At 40.6% G+C, this 19,165-nt stretch overlaps 1 protein-coding gene across 2 annotated transcripts in view; it reads left to right on the forward strand.

Annotated features, from left to right (window-relative positions):
• Positions 1 to 4,631: 4,631 nt before the first annotated feature.
• The window catches only part of plppr2a (phospholipid phosphatase related 2a), a 76,754-nt gene continuing 62,220 nt past the window's right edge, over positions 4,632 to 19,165 (forward strand). For both annotated transcript variants that reach the window (XM_007238231.4, XM_007238229.4), the window contains exon 1: positions 4,632 to 4,753. In XM_007238231.4, the coding sequence (XP_007238293.2) occupies positions 4,685 to 4,753 (69 nt within the window). In that variant the 5' untranslated portion in view covers positions 4,632 to 4,684. The remainder of the gene's footprint in view (positions 4,754 to 19,165) is intronic.

The following is a 19,165-nucleotide window of genomic DNA, read 5'->3' on the forward strand; positions in this document are numbered from 1 at the left end:
AGCACTTTATAATCGGATTATAACCAGATTATAATCTGTGAGATGATATCCATCATATTGCAGAAGTTTATGGGGTTTTATTTTGTGAGTTCAGTGTTTGATTGCAAAGCAAAAACTTGATTATTTACCCACTTGTGTAAAACTCAGAGTTTTCCCATTATCTAAATACCTACGTTAATGTAAATACACTGACAAGATAACTGACAAACTCTGATGTTATGAAGTGCATGTACTGTAAATCAGTGGCTTGCAGTGAATATAGTGGGTACCCCTTCTGCAACTACCCCCCCCCCCTTTTGATTATATTGTCCTATGACTTTACTAACAGACTCATTACTACACCCTTCTCAAAATCAAGAGAAGGGTCCACACAGAGACATGGGCAGAAGCCATTTTAAAAAGCTTTGATTGGTCAGTACCACTGTCAGTCATATAAGAGTCCTGTACCAACTAAAAAAAAACACAGACTAATGCTTTGAATAAGTTGCTGTTTTTTATTTTAGTTAATTTATAAAATACGTCCATACATTTACAAAAACTATGATATATATTTCCTGATTAAAAATTAGGTAAAATTTTACATGCACTTATTGTCACCCCTTCTCTGAAGGGTTAGAAGGGCCTGACTGCACACCACTGTTGTAAACAGATAAAACAGATTAAAACAAAGACTGTTTCCTAATATCTAGTACACAAGTTTATTCTGTAATTGCAGCAGTTGCATACTAGATGATGTCACACTCTCAGGGGAGCGGACAGCGCTGTTCAGAAAACGTAGGAGCACATTCTCACATAGCCGATTAATTACCAATAAACCACATATCTGAGGTCTAAGCCATTACGTTCACAGTTGTACTATTTTTTAAACATATAAATTACAGACATGTACTTTCATCTCCGCTGATAGTGCTGTGTGTGTACTTGGCTCAATGCAAACTTCTAAATGGAACAGTAATTTGGCTGCGACTGATTACATTTCCAGAGTCCACAAGAATACAAGTACATACAAGAACGCAGATTGAGAAACGGCCACAGCCTTGGAACTGGATTGGGATTAAAAAAGGTACCCTCAAGTGTCAGCTCTTCGAGTCTGGGCATTGAACCAGTGTCCAGTCCTGGTCTTCAGTAGGTTTTGTACGGTTTGTCCAATCAATTACATTAACTGTTCTAGATCTGGCCCAGATTTAAAGTCCTGAGGTCTACTGGTTCATCAGGTTCTCAGGATCAGAGGTTCTCTGACATGTGGGTCTTCTTCTCTTTGGCTGTGTCTGATTGACTCTGCCTTTCCTCCTTTTTTCACATTTTCAATCCATCTTTCCATCCTGACACAGATGAGAAGCTCAGTGTTGGGTTAGTTGATAGAGTTGCGTGGAGTCCGTCAGTCTTTGTGGTCGTCCTGATGATGGATGGAGTTGATTCATTAGATCAGTGGCACCTCTATTCAGACCACAAGTAGATTAGATTAGACAAACCCATCTGTGCAGAGAGAAAGAGAGGGAGAGGGAGAGAAAGAGAGAGAGAGAGAGAGAGAGAGAGAGAGAGGAAGAGAGGGTCTCTTATCTTTATTCTCAATGGTGATGGTCCAGTTTGCCAGACCTGAACCAGTTTCAATTACTGAGTTCCCATTTTTTCCTTTCTGTTTTCCATTATCTAATAATAGCCAGGGAAATAATACTTAGTAAGTGCACCTTGCTACAGCTAATGCTAATTTTGGTACTTCACTAATCTAATGATAATTTTTTTACGATTAGTCGGTTAGTCAACAATTATTTCTGTCATGTCCTCCATCACTTTAAAATAAAAGAAACAGCTTAATGTGGGTTTTAAATGCTCCTTTAAATGTGCAGATGTTGTCTAAATATGAGTACTGATACATATTTAGTGAGTAAATATGTAATCTGTTGTGTTTGGCCACTTTTGGGGACAGAGTTGAGTATGAACTGTTACAGTACTGCAGTAGTGCATCTCAAAATATTAGAATATCATTGAAAAGTTACTTTATTCAGTTCACAATGTGAAACTCATATATGATATAGATCTATTAAAAACACAGAGTGATCTATTTTAAGCGTTTATATATTTTATTATTGATGATTATGGCTTACAGCCAATTCAAAAACCCACAAATCAGTGTCTCAGAAAATTTGAATATTATATAAGATCAATTGGTACTTTTGGCAGTGTGGGCAGTGTGCCAAGTCCTGCTGGAAAATGAAATCTGCATCTCCATAAAAGTTGCAGACAGCAGAGGGAAGCATGAAGTGCTGTAAGATTTTGTGGGAAAACAAAACTGCACTGACTTTAGACTTGATAATAAAACACAGTGGATCAACACCAGCAGATGACATGTCTCTCCAAACCATCACTGATCATCGGTAAATTTTACATTTCATTTGAAGGAAATTAAGGGAGCAGAGTCTGGAGGAAGAGTGGAGAGACACACAGTCCAAACTGCTTGAGGTCTAGTGTGAAGTTTCCACCAATCAGTGATGGTTTGGAGAGACATGTCATCTGCTGGTGTTGATCCACTGTGTTTTATTATCAAGTCTAAATTCAGTGCAGTTTTGTTTTTTTTTCACAAAATCTTACAGCACTTCATGCTTGCCTCTGCCAAAAGTACCAACTGGTCTCATATAATATTCAAATTTTCTGAGATACTGATTTTTGGGATTTCATTGGCTGTAAGCCATAATCATGTATAAACTGTAAATAAACACGTAAAATAGATCACTCTGTGTGTAATTCATCTATATATAAAGTAATTGTGGATTTGCCCAGCTCTGCTGTTAATCCTTCCTCATCACCGTCAAACCACCACTCAGCAACATGCTTACAACGCTTAATATCCTGCCTTCCAGGGCTTCACCTGAAGTGTGAAGCTGAAATGCGAGCCGTACAGAAACATCTGTTACTGGAAAAGCTGCGATTTTCCTCTCTTTCACACTGTTGGAGGCGTCCACTGTCTGTATATGGCGGCGGTAAATGTTCTCCCTCTGTTTCAGTCTATTATTCTTTACAGCCCAGTCTCTGTGACAGCTACAGCATGTTCCCGCTTCAGCACTCAGGAGAACTGTGTTCTAAAAAGCCTGAGAGCCTCTATTCATGCCTTATTTATTCACTTTCACAAAGCCCTGGACACCCAACCACAGAGAACAAGAGACTCGGATAGATAGAACTCTCATCTTTTAATCATTTCTGTATTTAATGTTCTTAAATATAAGGATAAATAAAGGTTTCTGAATTGTTACTGAACTGAACATACCCAAAATATACAAGTTTAGAAAACAACAGAGGCTAAGATCAAATTCACACAATATTTTTCTTACATAAATTAAACAAATCATTCCAGATCTCTTTATATCACATGCTTAATATTAATTTGATACCCTGTCGAGAACGACGTGTCTTCCAGCTAAAGGATACAAGGCTGTACAGGGCTAGGATGGTAACATTAGACTGCTAAATTTATGATTTAGCACTACTGAGGTAAATTTATGACTAAAATTGCTTTATGCTATGTGGAGAGTGTTTAATGGGTTAGAAATTGTTTTGAATCCTAAAGGAACAAAAATGATCAGCCAATTAGCAACTTCAAAGCAATTACCTGGAATATCATAGCAACCACCTAGCAACACTAGCAGCTGCAAAGTGACACAATTGCATTCATTCAATAACTAAATTTCACTGTCTTGGATTTGCTAAGCATCATCTAGCTAACTTTATGATTAGATTAGCACTACTGAGGTAGATTTATGACTAAAATTGCTCTTGGATTTCCTTAATGCTGTATGGAGAGCTTTTAAAGTATTATACTGTAGGTTGTTTATCATTTTACATTTTATTTTACACAAACAAATGTATAAGGAACAAAAACGTTCAACCACAGACATCAAGAAACGCCATAGCAGCCACCTTGTAACCACAAATCAGTGCGATTGCAACTATTCAATAGAACAATAGAACTTTAGAACAACATAGCAACCATATGGGGTACCTTTACAACCACTTAGCAACACTATAGTAACTTTTAAGTAACCATTTAGCAACACCAAAGCAACCATCTGGAATACAAATGTAACTATTTAGGAATACCACAGCAGCCCCCTTATAACCACATAGCAGTGTTATAGCAATCATTCAATAACCACTTTGGAACAGCATAGCAACCATGTGGGATACCTCAGTAACCACTTAGAAACACCATAGTGACCACCTAGTAACCACTTAGCAACACCATAGTGACCACCTAGTAACCACTTAGCAACACCATAGTGACCACTTAGTAACCACTTAGCAACACCATAGCAACCACCTGGGATACAAATGTAACAATTCAGGAATGCTTCAGCAGCCACCTTGTAACCACATAGCAGTGCCATAGCAACCATTTAATAACCTCTTTGGAACAGCATTCCACCTAGTGACCATTTACTGAAGCAACACCATAGAAACTACCTAATAACCGCTAAGCAACACCATATAAACCATTTGTGACACTAATGTAATGACTTAGGAACCACCTACTGACACTACAGCAATCACCTGGGAAAACACAGCAACCACATCACTTTTCTAGTCATTAATGTTTTTTTTCTTTAGTCCAACTCACCTGTCCTCTTTCTTTCAGGTGAGAGAAGTGGGAGGAAAAGAAAAAGTGAAAGAAGAAAAGCAAAAAGACAGAGACATGGCGGCAGAGGAGAAGCCCGGAGTGAAGAACAGCACCTCCATCCTTCCCTGCTTCCTGTTCGTGGAGGTGAGTCTTTAATGATCTGGTCTGCTTTTGTCTGGCTTTTCACTTCTGATCTCTCTATCTTTATTTACACATTTTGAGAGAAATGCCCTTAATTTGCTTCATTTTATGTCTGTTGCCATTGGCAGCTTCTTTTCCATTGGCTTCTGGCACAATCTATTTGCATATTGGGTGTGTCTCCACATTTTCTCACACTCACCTTCAATGTGTAGTCATTCCCCCCAGACTACCTAAGATAAACATGTAGATCATATATTATGATGAACTGCTTGGCCTCTGTGTTGTAGGCTGTAAGAACAAGCATAATTTTCTGAGCTGCTACAGTAACTGTGTGTTTGTTGTGATCTCAATACTGTTCACTCTATAGCATTTTCTTTCTTCATCTACATTTCTATGAATATAAAAAATATATATATTTATTAAGTTCACAGTACTTTACAAAATACAGCTCTGGAAAAAAACGTAAAAGATCACTTAAAAAATGATGAGTTTCTTTGATTTTACCAAATTAAAAAACCTCTGGAATATAATCAAGAGGAAGATGGATGATCACAAGCCATCAAACCAAACTGAACTGCTTGAATTTTGCACCTTTATTAAAGCATAAAGTTGTCCAAAAGCAGTGTGTAAGACTGGTGCAGGAGAACATGATGCCAAGATGCACAAAACTGTGATTAAAAACCAAATATTGATTTATGAACTCTTAAAACTTTAGGAATATGAACTTTTCTGAAGTTTTCTTTGCATTATTTGAGGCCTGAAAGCTCTTTTTGTTGTTATTTCAGCCATAATAAATGCCCTAAAGGACAATATTTTTATTTGGAATTTGGGAGAAATGTTGTCTGTAGTTTATAGAATAAAACAACAATGTTCTTTTTACTCAAGCATAAACCTATAAATAGCAAAATCAGAGAAACTGATTCAGAAACTGAAGTGGCCTCTTAATTTTTTCCAGAGCTGTATACTGTTCAAAGAAAAATGTCAGTTATCAGCTGTAATTATGAATGATTAAAACAGTATATACGGTATATTGGTATATGATGGTGGAGTTTTCTGTGGATGAGCAGATTCTGGCAGGTTCTGGGATCTCAGAGCTGCAGTAAGTGAAGTGTGTATCAGTGTCCCGCCCGGCAGTAGGAGTGAATATTTCAGCAGTGCTGATCACTCTGAGAGATGAGTGTGTTATCTCTCTCCTCGCCTCCTCTGTCGCTCCGAGTTTAGAGGAGCATGCCGGAGCGCAGCTGTCGTAGCGTGAGGGGGGTTCGGTGTCTGCGGGAGGTTTCGTGGCTGAGATCAAACATGCTTATGTGTTCTGTGAGAGCTCAGATACATCCGCAGACATGAAACAGCCATTTACACACACACACACACAGTACGCTACTCAACAAGATATAACAGCACTGAGGCAAAAAGAAGAGCTTGCTGTGGTATCCCAGGTGATTGCAAACGACACAAATAGATGTGTGTATGTGGTAGAGTGAGGTAGAATGAGGCATGGTGAGATAGAGTGATGTAAAGTGAGGTAGAGTGATGTAGAATTAGTTGAAGTGAAGTAGAGTGAGATAGAATGAGGCAAAGTGAGGTAGAGTGATGTAGTATGAGGTAGAGCAAGGAAGAGTGAGGTAGATTGTGGTAGAGCAAGACAGAGTAATTTATAGTGAAGTAGAGTGAGGTAGAATGAGGCAGTGCAAGGTAGAGTGAAGTAAAGTTGAGTAATGTAGATTGAGGTAAAGTGAGCTGAAGTAAAGTAGAGTGGGACAGAATGAGGCAGGTAGAGTGAAGTAAAGTGATTTAGAATGAGGTAGAGTGAGGTAGAGTGATTTAGAGTCAGGTAGAGTGTGGCAAAGTGATTTAGAATGAGGTAGAGTGAGGTAGAGTGATTTAGAATCAGGTAGAGTGCGGTAAAGTGATTTAGAATGAGGTAGAGTGAGGTAGAGTGATTTAGAATCAGGTAGAGTGCGGTAAAGTGATTTAGAATGAGCTAGAGTGAGGTAGAGTGATTTAGAATCAGGTAGAGTGCAGTAAAGTGATTTAGAATGAGGTAGAGTCAGGTAGAGTGATTTAGAATCAGGTAGAGTGCGGTAAAGTGATTTAGAATGAGGTAGAGTGAGGTAGAGTGATTTAGAATCAGGTAGAGTGCGGTAAAGTGATTTAGAATGAGGTAGAGTGAGGTAGAGTCATTTAGAATCAGGTAGAGTGCGGTAAAGTGATTTAGAATGAGGTAGAGTGCGGTAAAGTGATTTAGAATGAGGTAGAGTGCGGTAAAATGATTTAGAATGAGGTAGAGTGAGGTAGAGTGATTTAAAATCAGGTAGAGTGCAGTAAAGTGATTTAGAATGAGGTAGAGTGAGGTAGAGTGATTTAGAATCAGGTAGAGTGCTGTAAAGTGATTTAGAATGAGGTAGAGTGAGGTAGAGTGATTTAGAATCAGGTAGAGTGTGGTAAAGTGATTTAGAATGAGCTAGAGTGAGGTAGAGTGATTTAGAATCAGGTAGAGTGCAGTAAAGTGATTTAGAATGAGGTAGAGTCAGGTAGAGTGATTTAGAATCAGGTAGAGTGCGGTAAAGTGATTTAGAATGAGGTAGAGTGAGGTAGAGTGATTTAGAATCAGGTAGAGTGCGGTAAAGTGATTTAGAATGAGGTAGAGTGAGGTAGAGTCATTTAGAATCAGGTAGAGTGCGGTAAAGTGATTTAGAATGAGGTAGAGTGCGGTAAAGTGATTTAGAATGAGGTAGAGTGCGGTAAAATGATTTAGAATGAGGTAGAGTGAGGTAGAGTGATTTAGAATCAGGTAGAGTGCAGTAAAGTGATTTAGAATGAGGTAGAGTGAGGTAGAGTGATTTAGAATCAGGTAGAGTGCGGTAAAGTGATTTAGAATGAGGTAGAGTGAGGTAGAGTGATTTAGAATCAGGTAGAGTGTGGTAAAGTGATTTAGAATGAGGTAGAGTGAGGTATTGATTTAGAATCAGGTAGAGTGTGGTAGAGTGATTTAGAATGAGGTAGAGTGAGGTAGAGTGATTTAGAATCGGGTAGAGTGCGGTAAAGTGATTTAGAATCAGGTAGAGTGAGGTAGAGTGATTTAGAATCAGGTAGAGTGTGGTAAAGTGATTTAGAATGAGGTAGAGTGAGGTAGAGTGATTTAGAATCAGGTAGAGTGCGGTAAAGTGATTTAGAATGAGGTAGAGTGCGGTAAAGTGATTTAGAATCGGGTGGAGTGCGGTAAAGTGATTTAGAATCAGGTAGAGTGCGGTAAAGTGATTTAGAATGAGGTAGAGTGAGGTAGAGTGATTTAGAATCAGGTAGAGTGAGGTAGAGTGATTTAGAATGAGGTACAGTGAGGTAGAGTGATTTAGAATCGGGTAGAGTGAGGTAGAGTGATTTAGAATCATGTAGAGTGCGGTAAAGTGATTTAGAATGAGGTAGACTGAGGTAGAGTGATTTAGAATCGGGTAGAGTGCGGTAAAGTGATTTAGAATCAGGTAGAGTGCGGTAAAGTGATTTAGAATGAGGTAGATTGAGGTACAGTGATTTAGAATCAGGTAGAGTGAGGTAGAGTGATTTAGAATCAGGTAGAGTGCGGTAAAGTGATTTAGAATGAGGTAGAGTGAGGTAGAGTGATTTAGAATCAGGTAGAGTGCGGTAAAGTGATTTAGAATGAGGTAGATTGAGGTAGAGTGATTTAGAATCAGGTAGAGTGAGGTAGAGTGATTTAGAATCAGGTAGAGTGCGGTAAAGTGATTTAGAATGAGGTAGATTGAGGTAGAGTGATTTAGAATCAGGTAGAGTGAGGTAGAGTGATTTAGAATCAGGTAGAGTGCAGTAAAGTGATTTAGAATGAGGTAGAGTGAGGTAGAGTGATTTAGAATCAGGTAGAGTGCGGTAAAGTGATTTAGAATGAGGTAGATTGAGGTACAGTGATTTAGAATCAGGCCTTAGAGAAACAAATATATGCACTAACTGTTCGGGCAATCATATTGAGAATTATATACATGCTATATGGTTTTGCATGCCTGTTCAGAGATTCTGGCAGATGATATGTGAAGACTTATCTACCTGGTTTAATTGCAATATCCCAGCTTCACCCAAACTATGCATTTTAGGTGATGTAAGTGAACTAAACATGGAAACAAATAAATTGCACATAGTTCTCACTGTCTTATGCATCGCTAAGAAAACTATCCTCATGAAGTGGAAATCAAAAAATGATTTATGCATAAATCACTATAGAAATTTACTTTTAGACCACATTAGTCTGGAAAGAATGTCTGCAACCTCAAAAAACCAATTGGCTACATTTGAATCTCTCTGGTTCCCACTGATCAGCTCCATCACATGATGGGGGTGGGCGGCTGTAGTCGTGTCTCCTGGTGCGTCCGGCAGGTGGCTGGGGGGGAATCGGGGGATTCGGGTGTCTGATGGCCCTTGGACTGGGGACGGTGGCTGCCGCTTGGTGATTTCTGTGTGCGGGCCCTGGTTGTTGGTGGGGGGGGGGGGGGGGCTGGATGTATGCTCTTGTGGTCTTGGGGTGTGGGTCTGGGGGGCCCATGGTGGTGGGTGCTGGCCCTGTCCGGTTGGCTGGGTTCCCCTGTGGCGGTCGGGGTGCGGAGTCCGGGGCCCTGGTGCCCGTGGGCGTCTGTCGCCTGTTTGGGTCCCTCCCTGCGCTGGGGAGGGTCTATGCCTCTCTTGGGTGCGCCGTCGTGGGGGGTGGTGGTTTGGTCCGTGTTGGGGTGTCTGGTTGGCATTCCGGGATTCTGGGTGCCCTCCCTGTGGGGAGGTAGGGGCGCTCAGGTGGGGAAGCGGCAGTCTCCCACTTAAGACCGGTTGGTCCTGGGCTCAGGACCACTGTGTGTGTATGAGAAAGAGTGGGATGTTGAGTGTAAATGTGTCTGTGTGTGTGTGTGTGTGTGTGTGTGTGTGTGTGTGTGTGTGTGTGTGTGTGTGTGTGTGTGTGTGTGCATGTGTGTGTGCGTGTGTGTAATATCTGTTGTCTTTTGTATGTGAGTGGGGTGTGTATTTATGTTGTATTGCAGTGTGGGGATGGGGGCGCTGTCTTGCAGAGCGGCGGTGTCCTGGGGCCGTAGCCGCTCTACACCCTGGACTTGCCTTCCCTGTACTGCGGTTGGGTGTATGGAACTGGGTGCCTAGTGAGCCAGCAGTAGTTGGCTCTCTTCCTCCGGGGGGTAGTCCTCTGCCCCTCGGTCCTTTCCTGGCCCTTCCCCGACTCCTACTCAGTCTAACATCGCATCACACATACAAACTCATCATACAGCTTACACACATCATATTACACATAGGGTTTTGGGGGGCAGGTGCTCCCTGCTCCTCAATTTTATTTTTGCATTTTAGACATTGAGAGCCTTTGGGGGGGCAGTGTGGTTGGGTGCTGTTATTCAGTTCTCATATTACAGCTGTCCCTCCAATTTTAATAGCACTGTAGCTTTCATTCATTCTTCTCATTATACACATTCATATCACTGCAACATGCTGGGTGGGGGAAGGAGGGGGGTCAGGTCTTCTCACACCCTGGTTTCGTGCACCCTGCCTGGGGTGTGGGTCGGGTGGTTGTTCGGGGCCGGGCTGGCTGCTTCCCTAGGTTGCCGCTGGCTCGGTACTGGTGCCCGCATGCCCGCATTAGGTGTCTATGTATGTTCTGTGTGTGTGACTGGTGTGTGTGACTGGTGTGCGTGACTGGTGTGTGTGACTGGTCTGTGAGTGAATGTGCACGTGTGCGACGGGTGTATGTGTGACGGATGTGTGTGTGACGGGTGTGTGAATGTGCATGTGTGCGTGAACAGTTGGTCCTGGGTTTGGGGCTGACTGAGCATGGACACCTGTGGGACATGGTTGCGTAGGGCGGGTTTTTGCCCTCCCTACCGCTCCACGCTGCTCTCCGCCGATCGTCACTGCCGTTCTTGGGGGGGTGGGCGTCCGTGGGTCCATGGGTGCGTGGCCAGATGCCCTAATGTGGTCTCTGGCCCGCCCCCTTGGTGGCCGTGGCCTGGGGGTGGCTTGGGCCCCCTTGGCGTGGGAGGGGGGGCCTGCCGGGTGTCGGGCTGTTCCCGGGTGCTTGGGATCTTGGGGGCCGCATGCTCGGCTCGTGCAAGGGGTGCTGGCCTGCCGGAGGGGTGGGCTGCTCGCTTCCTTTGGCTCTCTGGACTCTTGCTCTTTGCCATGGGGGCTTCGTCTGGAGTCTCCCCCGTCCTCATCTGGGGTGTGCACATGGTTACCATCGGGATGTGTGGCCGCGGGTCTTCTGGGCTCTTAATTGGCTGTGGATGGTCTGGGTCCACTGGGTTCTTCCCTATCTGCCTCTGGATCGCAGGGGCATGGTGGCGGTTTCTTGCCTCCATTGTGGTAGGCATTTCATGACATAATCCGTAACACATGACATATTTTTGCAAAAAACAATAGAATAGAAGTAACTGTGCGTGTGTGTGTATGTATTTATGTGTATGTATTAATATGTATGTATATTTATGTATGTGTGTATATGTATAAGCATATGTATAGTTAGATATGTGAGTATGTGTATATATGTATGTTTGTTTATTTTATGTTTATTTTATTTTATTATTATTTTTTTTTGTTTGTTTGTTTGTTTTTTGTTTAGTTTTTTTTTTTTTTTCTCTTTTCTTTTTCTTCTTCTTGTACCCCCCTCCTGTACCTCACACTCCGATCCTTCCAACCCCGAACTCCCACAACTATATCCACACAAAATATATATATATATATTTAAAAAAAAAAATAATAATAATAATAATAATAACAATAATAATAATAATAATAATAAATAAAATAAATAAATAAAAATAAAGTATTAATTGTCCTCCGAAGAGGGGGGGTGGTGGTTGGGCCAAAAAAAAAAAAAAAAAAAAGAATCAGGTAGAGTGAGGTAGAGTGATTTAGAATCAGGTAGATTGAGGTAGAGTGATTTAGAATCAGGTAGAGTGAGGTAGAGTGATTTAGAATCAGGTAGAGTGCGGTAAAGGGATTTAGAATGAGGTAGAGTGAGGTAGAGAGATTTAGAATGAGGTAGAGTGAGGTAGAGTGATTTAGAATAAGGGTATAGTGAGGTAGAGTGAAGTAAAATGAGGTATAATGAGGTAGAGTGAGGTAGAGTGATTTAGAATCAGGTAGAGTGCGGTAAAGTGATTTAGAATGAGGTAGAGTGAGGTAGAGTGATTTAGAATCAGGTAGAGTGCGGTAAAGTGATTTAGAATCAGGTAGAGTGCGGTAAAGTGATTTAGAATGAGGTAGAGTGAGGTAGAGTGATTTAGAATCAGGTAGAGTGAGGTAGAGTGAGGTAGAGTGATTTAGAATCAGGTAGAGTGAGGTAGAGTGATTTAGAATCAGGTAGAGTGCGGTAAAGTGATTTAGAATGAGGTAGAGTGAGGTAGAGTGATTTAGAATCAGGTAGAGTGAGGTAGAGTGATTTAGAATCAGGTAGAGTGTGGTAAAGTGATTTAGAATGAGGTAGAGTGAGGTAGAGTGATTTTAGAATAAGGGTATAGTGAGGTAGAGTGAAGTAAAATGAGGTATAATGAGGTAGAGTGAGGGAAAATGAGGTAGAGTGAAGCAATGTGAGTTGAAGTATAGTAAATGGGACAGAATTAGGCAGAGTGAGTTAAAGTGATGTAGAGTGAGTTAAAGTGAGGTAGAGTGAGTTAAAGTGAGGTAGAGTGAGGTAGAGTGATGTAGAGTGGTGTAGAGTGAGGTTGTGCTTCCAGAGTAGTTTCTTGTAAAATAGTAGTCGTTTTAGAGAAACATACAGTAAACAAATTGCCTTAAACATGCCTTGCCAAGTGATGTTTCTGAATTCCAATGATCCTTTCAACCCACAGTGGACAGTAAATCCGTGGGTGGCAGTGATGGTGACCGGTGATGTCTGGCTAGAATTATCCATGTCCCATGTTCAATCAAATCTTCCTTACCAATGGATCAGGATTCATTAACACAGTACAGCTGAATCGTGTTCTGATCAGAGCTGGTGAAAACAAGGCATTGTGTAAAATGTTTCTCGTGACATTTAGGAAACACACTCTGCTGATGCTGCCTGTGATGCTGCTGCGCACCGATATCACAGAAAGCTGTGATATGCAAATGAGTTCTCTATTAAATCACTTGTTTTTTCCTTTCCTCAGCTCTCTGAGCGAGCGGTCGTAGATGTTCCAGATGTTCTGTGGGTGGATTCATAAATCAAAGCATTTACATAATCCAGCATTTAGAATCGAGCAAGAAAAAATGCAGATGTGACAGGATAGGAGATCAGTGTAAACAGACAGGCTTTAATCAGCCACCTAATAAAACATGTGCTGGTGATATGGCTCAGCATATTTTATTCATTTTGAATTACTGTATTTTTTTAGACTATAAGGTGCACTGGATTATAAGGCACACACTAAGAAAAATAAGTACAGATTTGTACTTAAAAGAGTATAAAGCTTGTCACTGGAGCTGTTCCTTATATTGAGGTACAAAAAAGTACCTTTCAGTGAAAGTCCTTTTTTGTACCCATGGTTTTTGTGCCAGTAAATATGTGTCAAAAACTTGATGATCCAAAATTGTGCAATTTTGTGCAATTAAAATATACATATTGTTTATTAGTACAGTGATACAGAATACTGAATGTACCTTTTGTCTGGTTAAATGGTACAAATATGTACTCCTTGTTGTTAGTAAAGACTTCGTACTTCAGAGGGAACATCTGACCCTGTAAAGACCAGTATTGTACTTGTAAGGGTGCAATTATGAAGAGTGTACCTTTGAGTACAAAAAAAGTACTCATATCGTACCTCAGTTTTTTTAAGCAACACTAGTAAGGATGCCTACATCGAAGTGATCAAGGGTGTCGCCATATTCTCCTTCTGATTGGGAAGCGTCTAATTAAACACAAATGTAATAATACAAAAAATATATATTTCCAATGTCAAACGAGTGCTGGATGTTAAATCTACACAGATTTCTCAGATTGTCAAGCGCTTCCATTTTTTGACAGTAAGCTTAGAGAACCAATATTTTGTATAAGGGTGAGTTTTCAGTGAAGTTTCTCCAGCACTAAGGCTGGGTGCAGCAGCATTAGCATTAGCCGCTAACCACAGCGCTAGCAGAGTTTAAATGCCGCCCAAAAGTGCTAGACTGAGGAACCCTGAGTGTTCCAGTAACCAAGGTAATGAACCGCTATCAGCTAGCAGTTTATCCAAAGCAGATTGTTTTAAAACAGCAGACTACAGTCTGATATACTCACCTCTGAATGGCGAAAGAGCTAGCGCTACAGTTAGCGACTAATGCTAATGCTGCTGCACCCAGCCTTAGTGCTGGGGAAACTTATATAATGCTGTATTTCAACAGAGTGGCTTTACTGCTCCTTAATACCTGACTGGAAAAATTCATACATTGTGTTGAGAATTCCATGTCTAGATAGCAATGAATGTCTGACTGTTGACATCTATTTAGGTCATTCACTGTGGCACCTGCGTTTTCTGTTTGCAAGATAGCAATACGCCAGAAATTTACATGTACACACCTCATTTCCAGACCACCACGTTCATCAGTGTAGATTTATTCAAAAGCACTGTTGCTATTTAAACGATGCTGGAGGAAGGTGTAAAAAATAGACTGTTGGCGGGGTGTAAGATAGCAATGAGCATCGCTACACGCCTAACACAGAATGTAATATAAGGACCATAGTGTTTAATCCAGACCTTTTGTTTTACATTACCACCACTGTGTGTGTTCACACACTGCCCCCTAAAATCATACTACTGTCTGTGTGGTCACGTGACTTTATTCATTAATCGTAATTAAGATAAAATGTTCAATTAATCATGATACTGATTTGTAATTGGTAATGTTTCCCAGGAGAGACCTAATATGCTGCTGATTAGATTTTATTATTAAAGCTGATGTCTGAAAGTTTTGGGTTTTTTAGGGGATTGAGGGCCCTCTCTGTTGAGAATGGGTAATTGCACCGAGCATGCGGAGGAATCATTTTAAACTGGGCGGGTGTGACGCGGTCTCCTTTCAGAGTGGATGAATCCGATTCCAGGTTATGTTCAGTCAGAGAGAGAGAGAGAGAGAGAGAGAGAGAGAGAGAGAGAGAGAGAGAGCTCAGTCAGAAGCTCCTTTGTTTCTTTGGTTTTACTATGAGTGAATGAGCTACTGAGCTCTGAGTTTCCTCTTTTGAAGTCCCCAGTGCTCCACCAGACACTCACATTCAGTAAAACTGAGCCGGATCCTCTTTTAGAGGCTGTACATGTGACGTGGTCAGAAGAAGAACTCCCGCGAAAAGAGACCCAAAACCCCAGTTTTTAGAATGAATATATTTTATTAGGCTTAGCAGGGATGGTGGTTTTAGTACACTGGTACCATTAAACACAATAGTTTATCCATATTCTTCTCCACTCAGAAATACCATTTTAAACCTCTAAATGAGAGAAAATACAAGACTTTGAAAAGCACAAACGTACAGGGGTTGAAATAAGACACACACACACTTCCATCCTTGCATCTCCACTGCTGTTACTATGGAGACCAATCAGCTGGATTTCTCGCCGTCCGTCTGTCTGTTCAGCCTTCAGTGTCTCCCTCCATCAATTTCATCTCGCGCTGTTTTTCCTCACTTCTTACTCTCCATTTATTTGTCTATATATTTTTTTTGCATAAAACACACACACACACACTAATACTCACACACGAATACTAACACCCTAAGACAAACACTATAACACTAACACACACTCACGACTCCCTGTTTTCTCTGTTTGCACGTTCTGTGCGATGGTGAGTGTGCCGTGGGGTCGTGGATTCACACCGTTCGTGTTTTTCACGACTGTGTGATTAACACGCTCTCCTCTACACAGAGAGGAACAATGCAGCACGTGGGGGTGGAGATCTCAGACAAACCCACCAACCATTCAATAATGCTTCTACAACAAACCAATTTATTTCACAAATTCACATGCAGATTTAAATCAGAGATGCACCAAATATTTAGCAGTCAAAATTGTTTGGAATTCTTCCAATTTTTGCAATTGGCACAGTTTTGTAAACTAGGCTGGTTTTATCAAATTATTTTAAAACCCAAACTGCAAAATACCTCATATATCCTACACATTAAAGCGTTTTAACTAGACCTACATCCAGCATTATCACGATCACACTTTTACACCAAATATCACACACTTCATTCATATTAGCAGATTTTTTTCTAACCAACTATATACTGTTGCAGGTTCAGATTGCACTGCTGAGGTAAAACTTTAATTATAATAGCACTGCTGAGGTAAATCTTAAATTATAGTACAGCTGCTGAGGTAAATATTTTATTTTAATAGCACTGCTGAGGTAAATCTTTAATTATAATAGAGCTGCTGAGGTAAATATTTTATTTTAATAGCACTGCTGAGGTAAATCTTTAATTATAATACAGCTGCTGAGGTAAATCTTTAATTATAATACAGCTGCTGAGGTAAATCTTTAATTATAATACAGCTGCTGAGGTAAATCTTTAATTATAATACAGCTGCTGAGGTAAATATTTAATTATAATAGCACTGCTGAGGTAAATATTTTATTTTAATAGCACTACTGAGGTAAATATTTAATTATAATAGAGCTGCTGAGGTAAATCTTTAAATAGAAAGCTAAATGTGGTTATTAAAGTAGGTTTCTTGTTTAAAACATAATTGCATATGTGTTCCTTCATATGTATGATGTCTTTAAAATTAGTCTACAATGTAGACAATATAAACATAAAGATAAAGAAAAAAGAAAAAAAAAACATTAAATGAGAAAAGAAACGTACAAACTTTTGACTGGTACTGTATGTAATAATTCATAATTGGTTATATAAAGGATAGGCAAAAAACCTTCAACATGCAAAGTGTGTATTATGGTATAATATATATTTACATTTACATTTTGACAGAGACGAAAGCCACAGAAGAGTGAAAAATACACATAAAAATTAAAATACAACAGAAAATTTGATTAAATTAATTAAAATGTAAAAATGTGTATTTTTCTCTCTTTCTGTGGCTCTCGTCTCTGTTGTAAATGACGACACCTCCTCGGTGTGAACCAGAGCCTGAATAAAGAACGATGATAATGAATGATAATGATGAATAGTATGCAAATTATGCTAATTATTCACAAAGGGCTGTTACAGTTCAAAGAAAAAGGGGTCTTTGTAGTTAATGTGTGGGTCAGTAGGGGGCGCTGCTGCTACACTTTATTGTTTTATTGAATTTTAAAGCTGCAGTTCCGCCTGTGGCCACTGGGTTGTGCTGCTGGCGCTCTTTTTCAGCACCGTGCTTCAGTCTGAGCTCATTCATCCCACTGCTTTAATTTAATGCCTTTATTTCCATTCACATCTGAAACTGTTACACTGAGAGGAGCTGGAACGTCTGCATTGTTTGTATGGGTGTATGTTCTTGTGCTGTAACACTACAATACACACACACACACACACACACACACACACACACTCGTACTGGCTCATTAGCACCATAGCGTGGGATCACACACCTTGCACGGTGTGTATTTGGCTGCCATTCTTGTCTCTATAAATATCAGACGTCTGACGGTGACTAACACTTGTTCACTGGCACCTGTCGCCAACAGGAAGCCTTTCAATTGATGATATGTGTACACACACACACACACACACTGTGGTCTTTATCTGTTAAAGGCTGCATTCTTTTTGAAGAGAGATAAAGCTTCCCTGAGTCTGTCCTGATGAGTGCCAGTTCCATCATCAAAACTTTTTGATGGTCTTTTTCGTGACTACACTTGAGGATACTTTAGTCAAATAGAGCTATTATTCACTGTATACCTGTAACTCTACCTCTTCACTACTTTACAACTGATGCTCTCAAACACATTAAGAGACAAGAAATTCAAGTAATTAACTCTTGATGAGTTCAGCACAGCTGTTAACTGAAAGCCTGTTAACTGAATTCCAGGTGAGTCCATCACTACAGACCTTTAAACTTCATGTAGCTTCATTCATCCATCTCCCTAAATTACATGGCTAATTACCCAACCCACTCATTAGGACTCCAGGAGGGAGAAGACTAGCGCATGCCTCCTCCGACACATGTGAAGTCAGACTCCGCCTCTTTTTGAACTGCTGCTGATGATGCTATAGCATTGCCGAGTAGCATCACAGCGCTAATGCTCGGTGGAAAGTGCAGCAACTCGGTTCCGATACATCAGCTCACAGACGCAGCCTTGTGCTGATCCACATCACCCTAGGAGTGATGAGGGGAAAGAAAGAGCGCCATCTACTGTACCCACCCAGAGAGAGCAAGACCAACTGTGCTCTCTCTCAGGGCTTTGGCTGCTGATGGCAAGCTGCATGAACAGGATTCTAACCCGCGAGTGGATATTTTATAAGCAATGTAATGTATCATTAGAAACAAAATTGATTTATTGTCATTGATTAGAAACATAAAGTGTAAAGTGTAATGTGCAAGTACAGCTTTACACCATAGTCTTACAGAATAAAGATGGGGAAATGTTTTTAACTGCTTTTGAGTTTGTTTTGGTTTTGATTGTCCTGTATCTCTTTCCATAGGGAACAGGGGAGGACAGGTGATGCAGGGTGGGTGGGGTCTTTTGAGATACAAATGTCTTTCCTTTGAAGTTGGCCAGTATAAATATATCTAATCATGTATTCACATACTCGCAACATATATCCAGCTTCCAAAAAAAGTAACACATTTCATTTCTACCAAAATGAAGATCTTCATGTGCCAGCATGCTACTCTCTATCTCTCTCTCTCTCTCTCTCGATCTCTCTTTCTCTCACTCTTGGCCACTCTTCTGTGGTTACACTCCTCCTCCTCCTCCTTTTCCTCCTCCGCTCTGTGCCTTTCTTCCTCCTACAGAAGAGTAGAGACCCTGTCCACAGCCCTCTCCCAAAAACCCTCTCTCTCAAAATCACTCTCAGAATCTCTCTTATACTTATATATCCTCATCCTTTTCATTTCATCCTTTCAGCGCTCTTCACACTCTCTCCTCGTCCAGCTCTGCAGCAGCTGACCTCTGACCTCGTCTCACAATCAGTCCAATACGGCGCATTCCCAAGCGATTCGACTATTTATTAAATAAAGATTTCCACGTAAATTGGTTTCAGATTAATCGGTATTTTGGTATGAGGCAGAATTATTTTCAATATTCAAGTTTTACACCCTGTAAACATGTCGCAATGCTCATTGCTATCTTACACCCTGCTTACAGCCTCTTTTTTTATTTCACACCTTCAGTCTTCTTCCTTTAAATATCAACAGGACATACTTGTGAATATATCTACAGTAATAAGTGTGGTGGTCTCGAAATGAACGTGAATGAGCAGATCAGTTTCCTCTTCTGAGAAGCACAGAAGCGCTGCGCTGTTGAAATAGCAATCCACCA

Source organism: Astyanax mexicanus, chromosome 19 (genome assembly GCF_023375975.1).
Source record: "Astyanax mexicanus isolate ESR-SI-001 chromosome 19, AstMex3_surface, whole genome shotgun sequence".
In the NCBI taxonomy this organism is placed as follows: Eukaryota; Metazoa; Chordata; class Actinopteri; order Characiformes; family Acestrorhamphidae; genus Astyanax; species Astyanax mexicanus.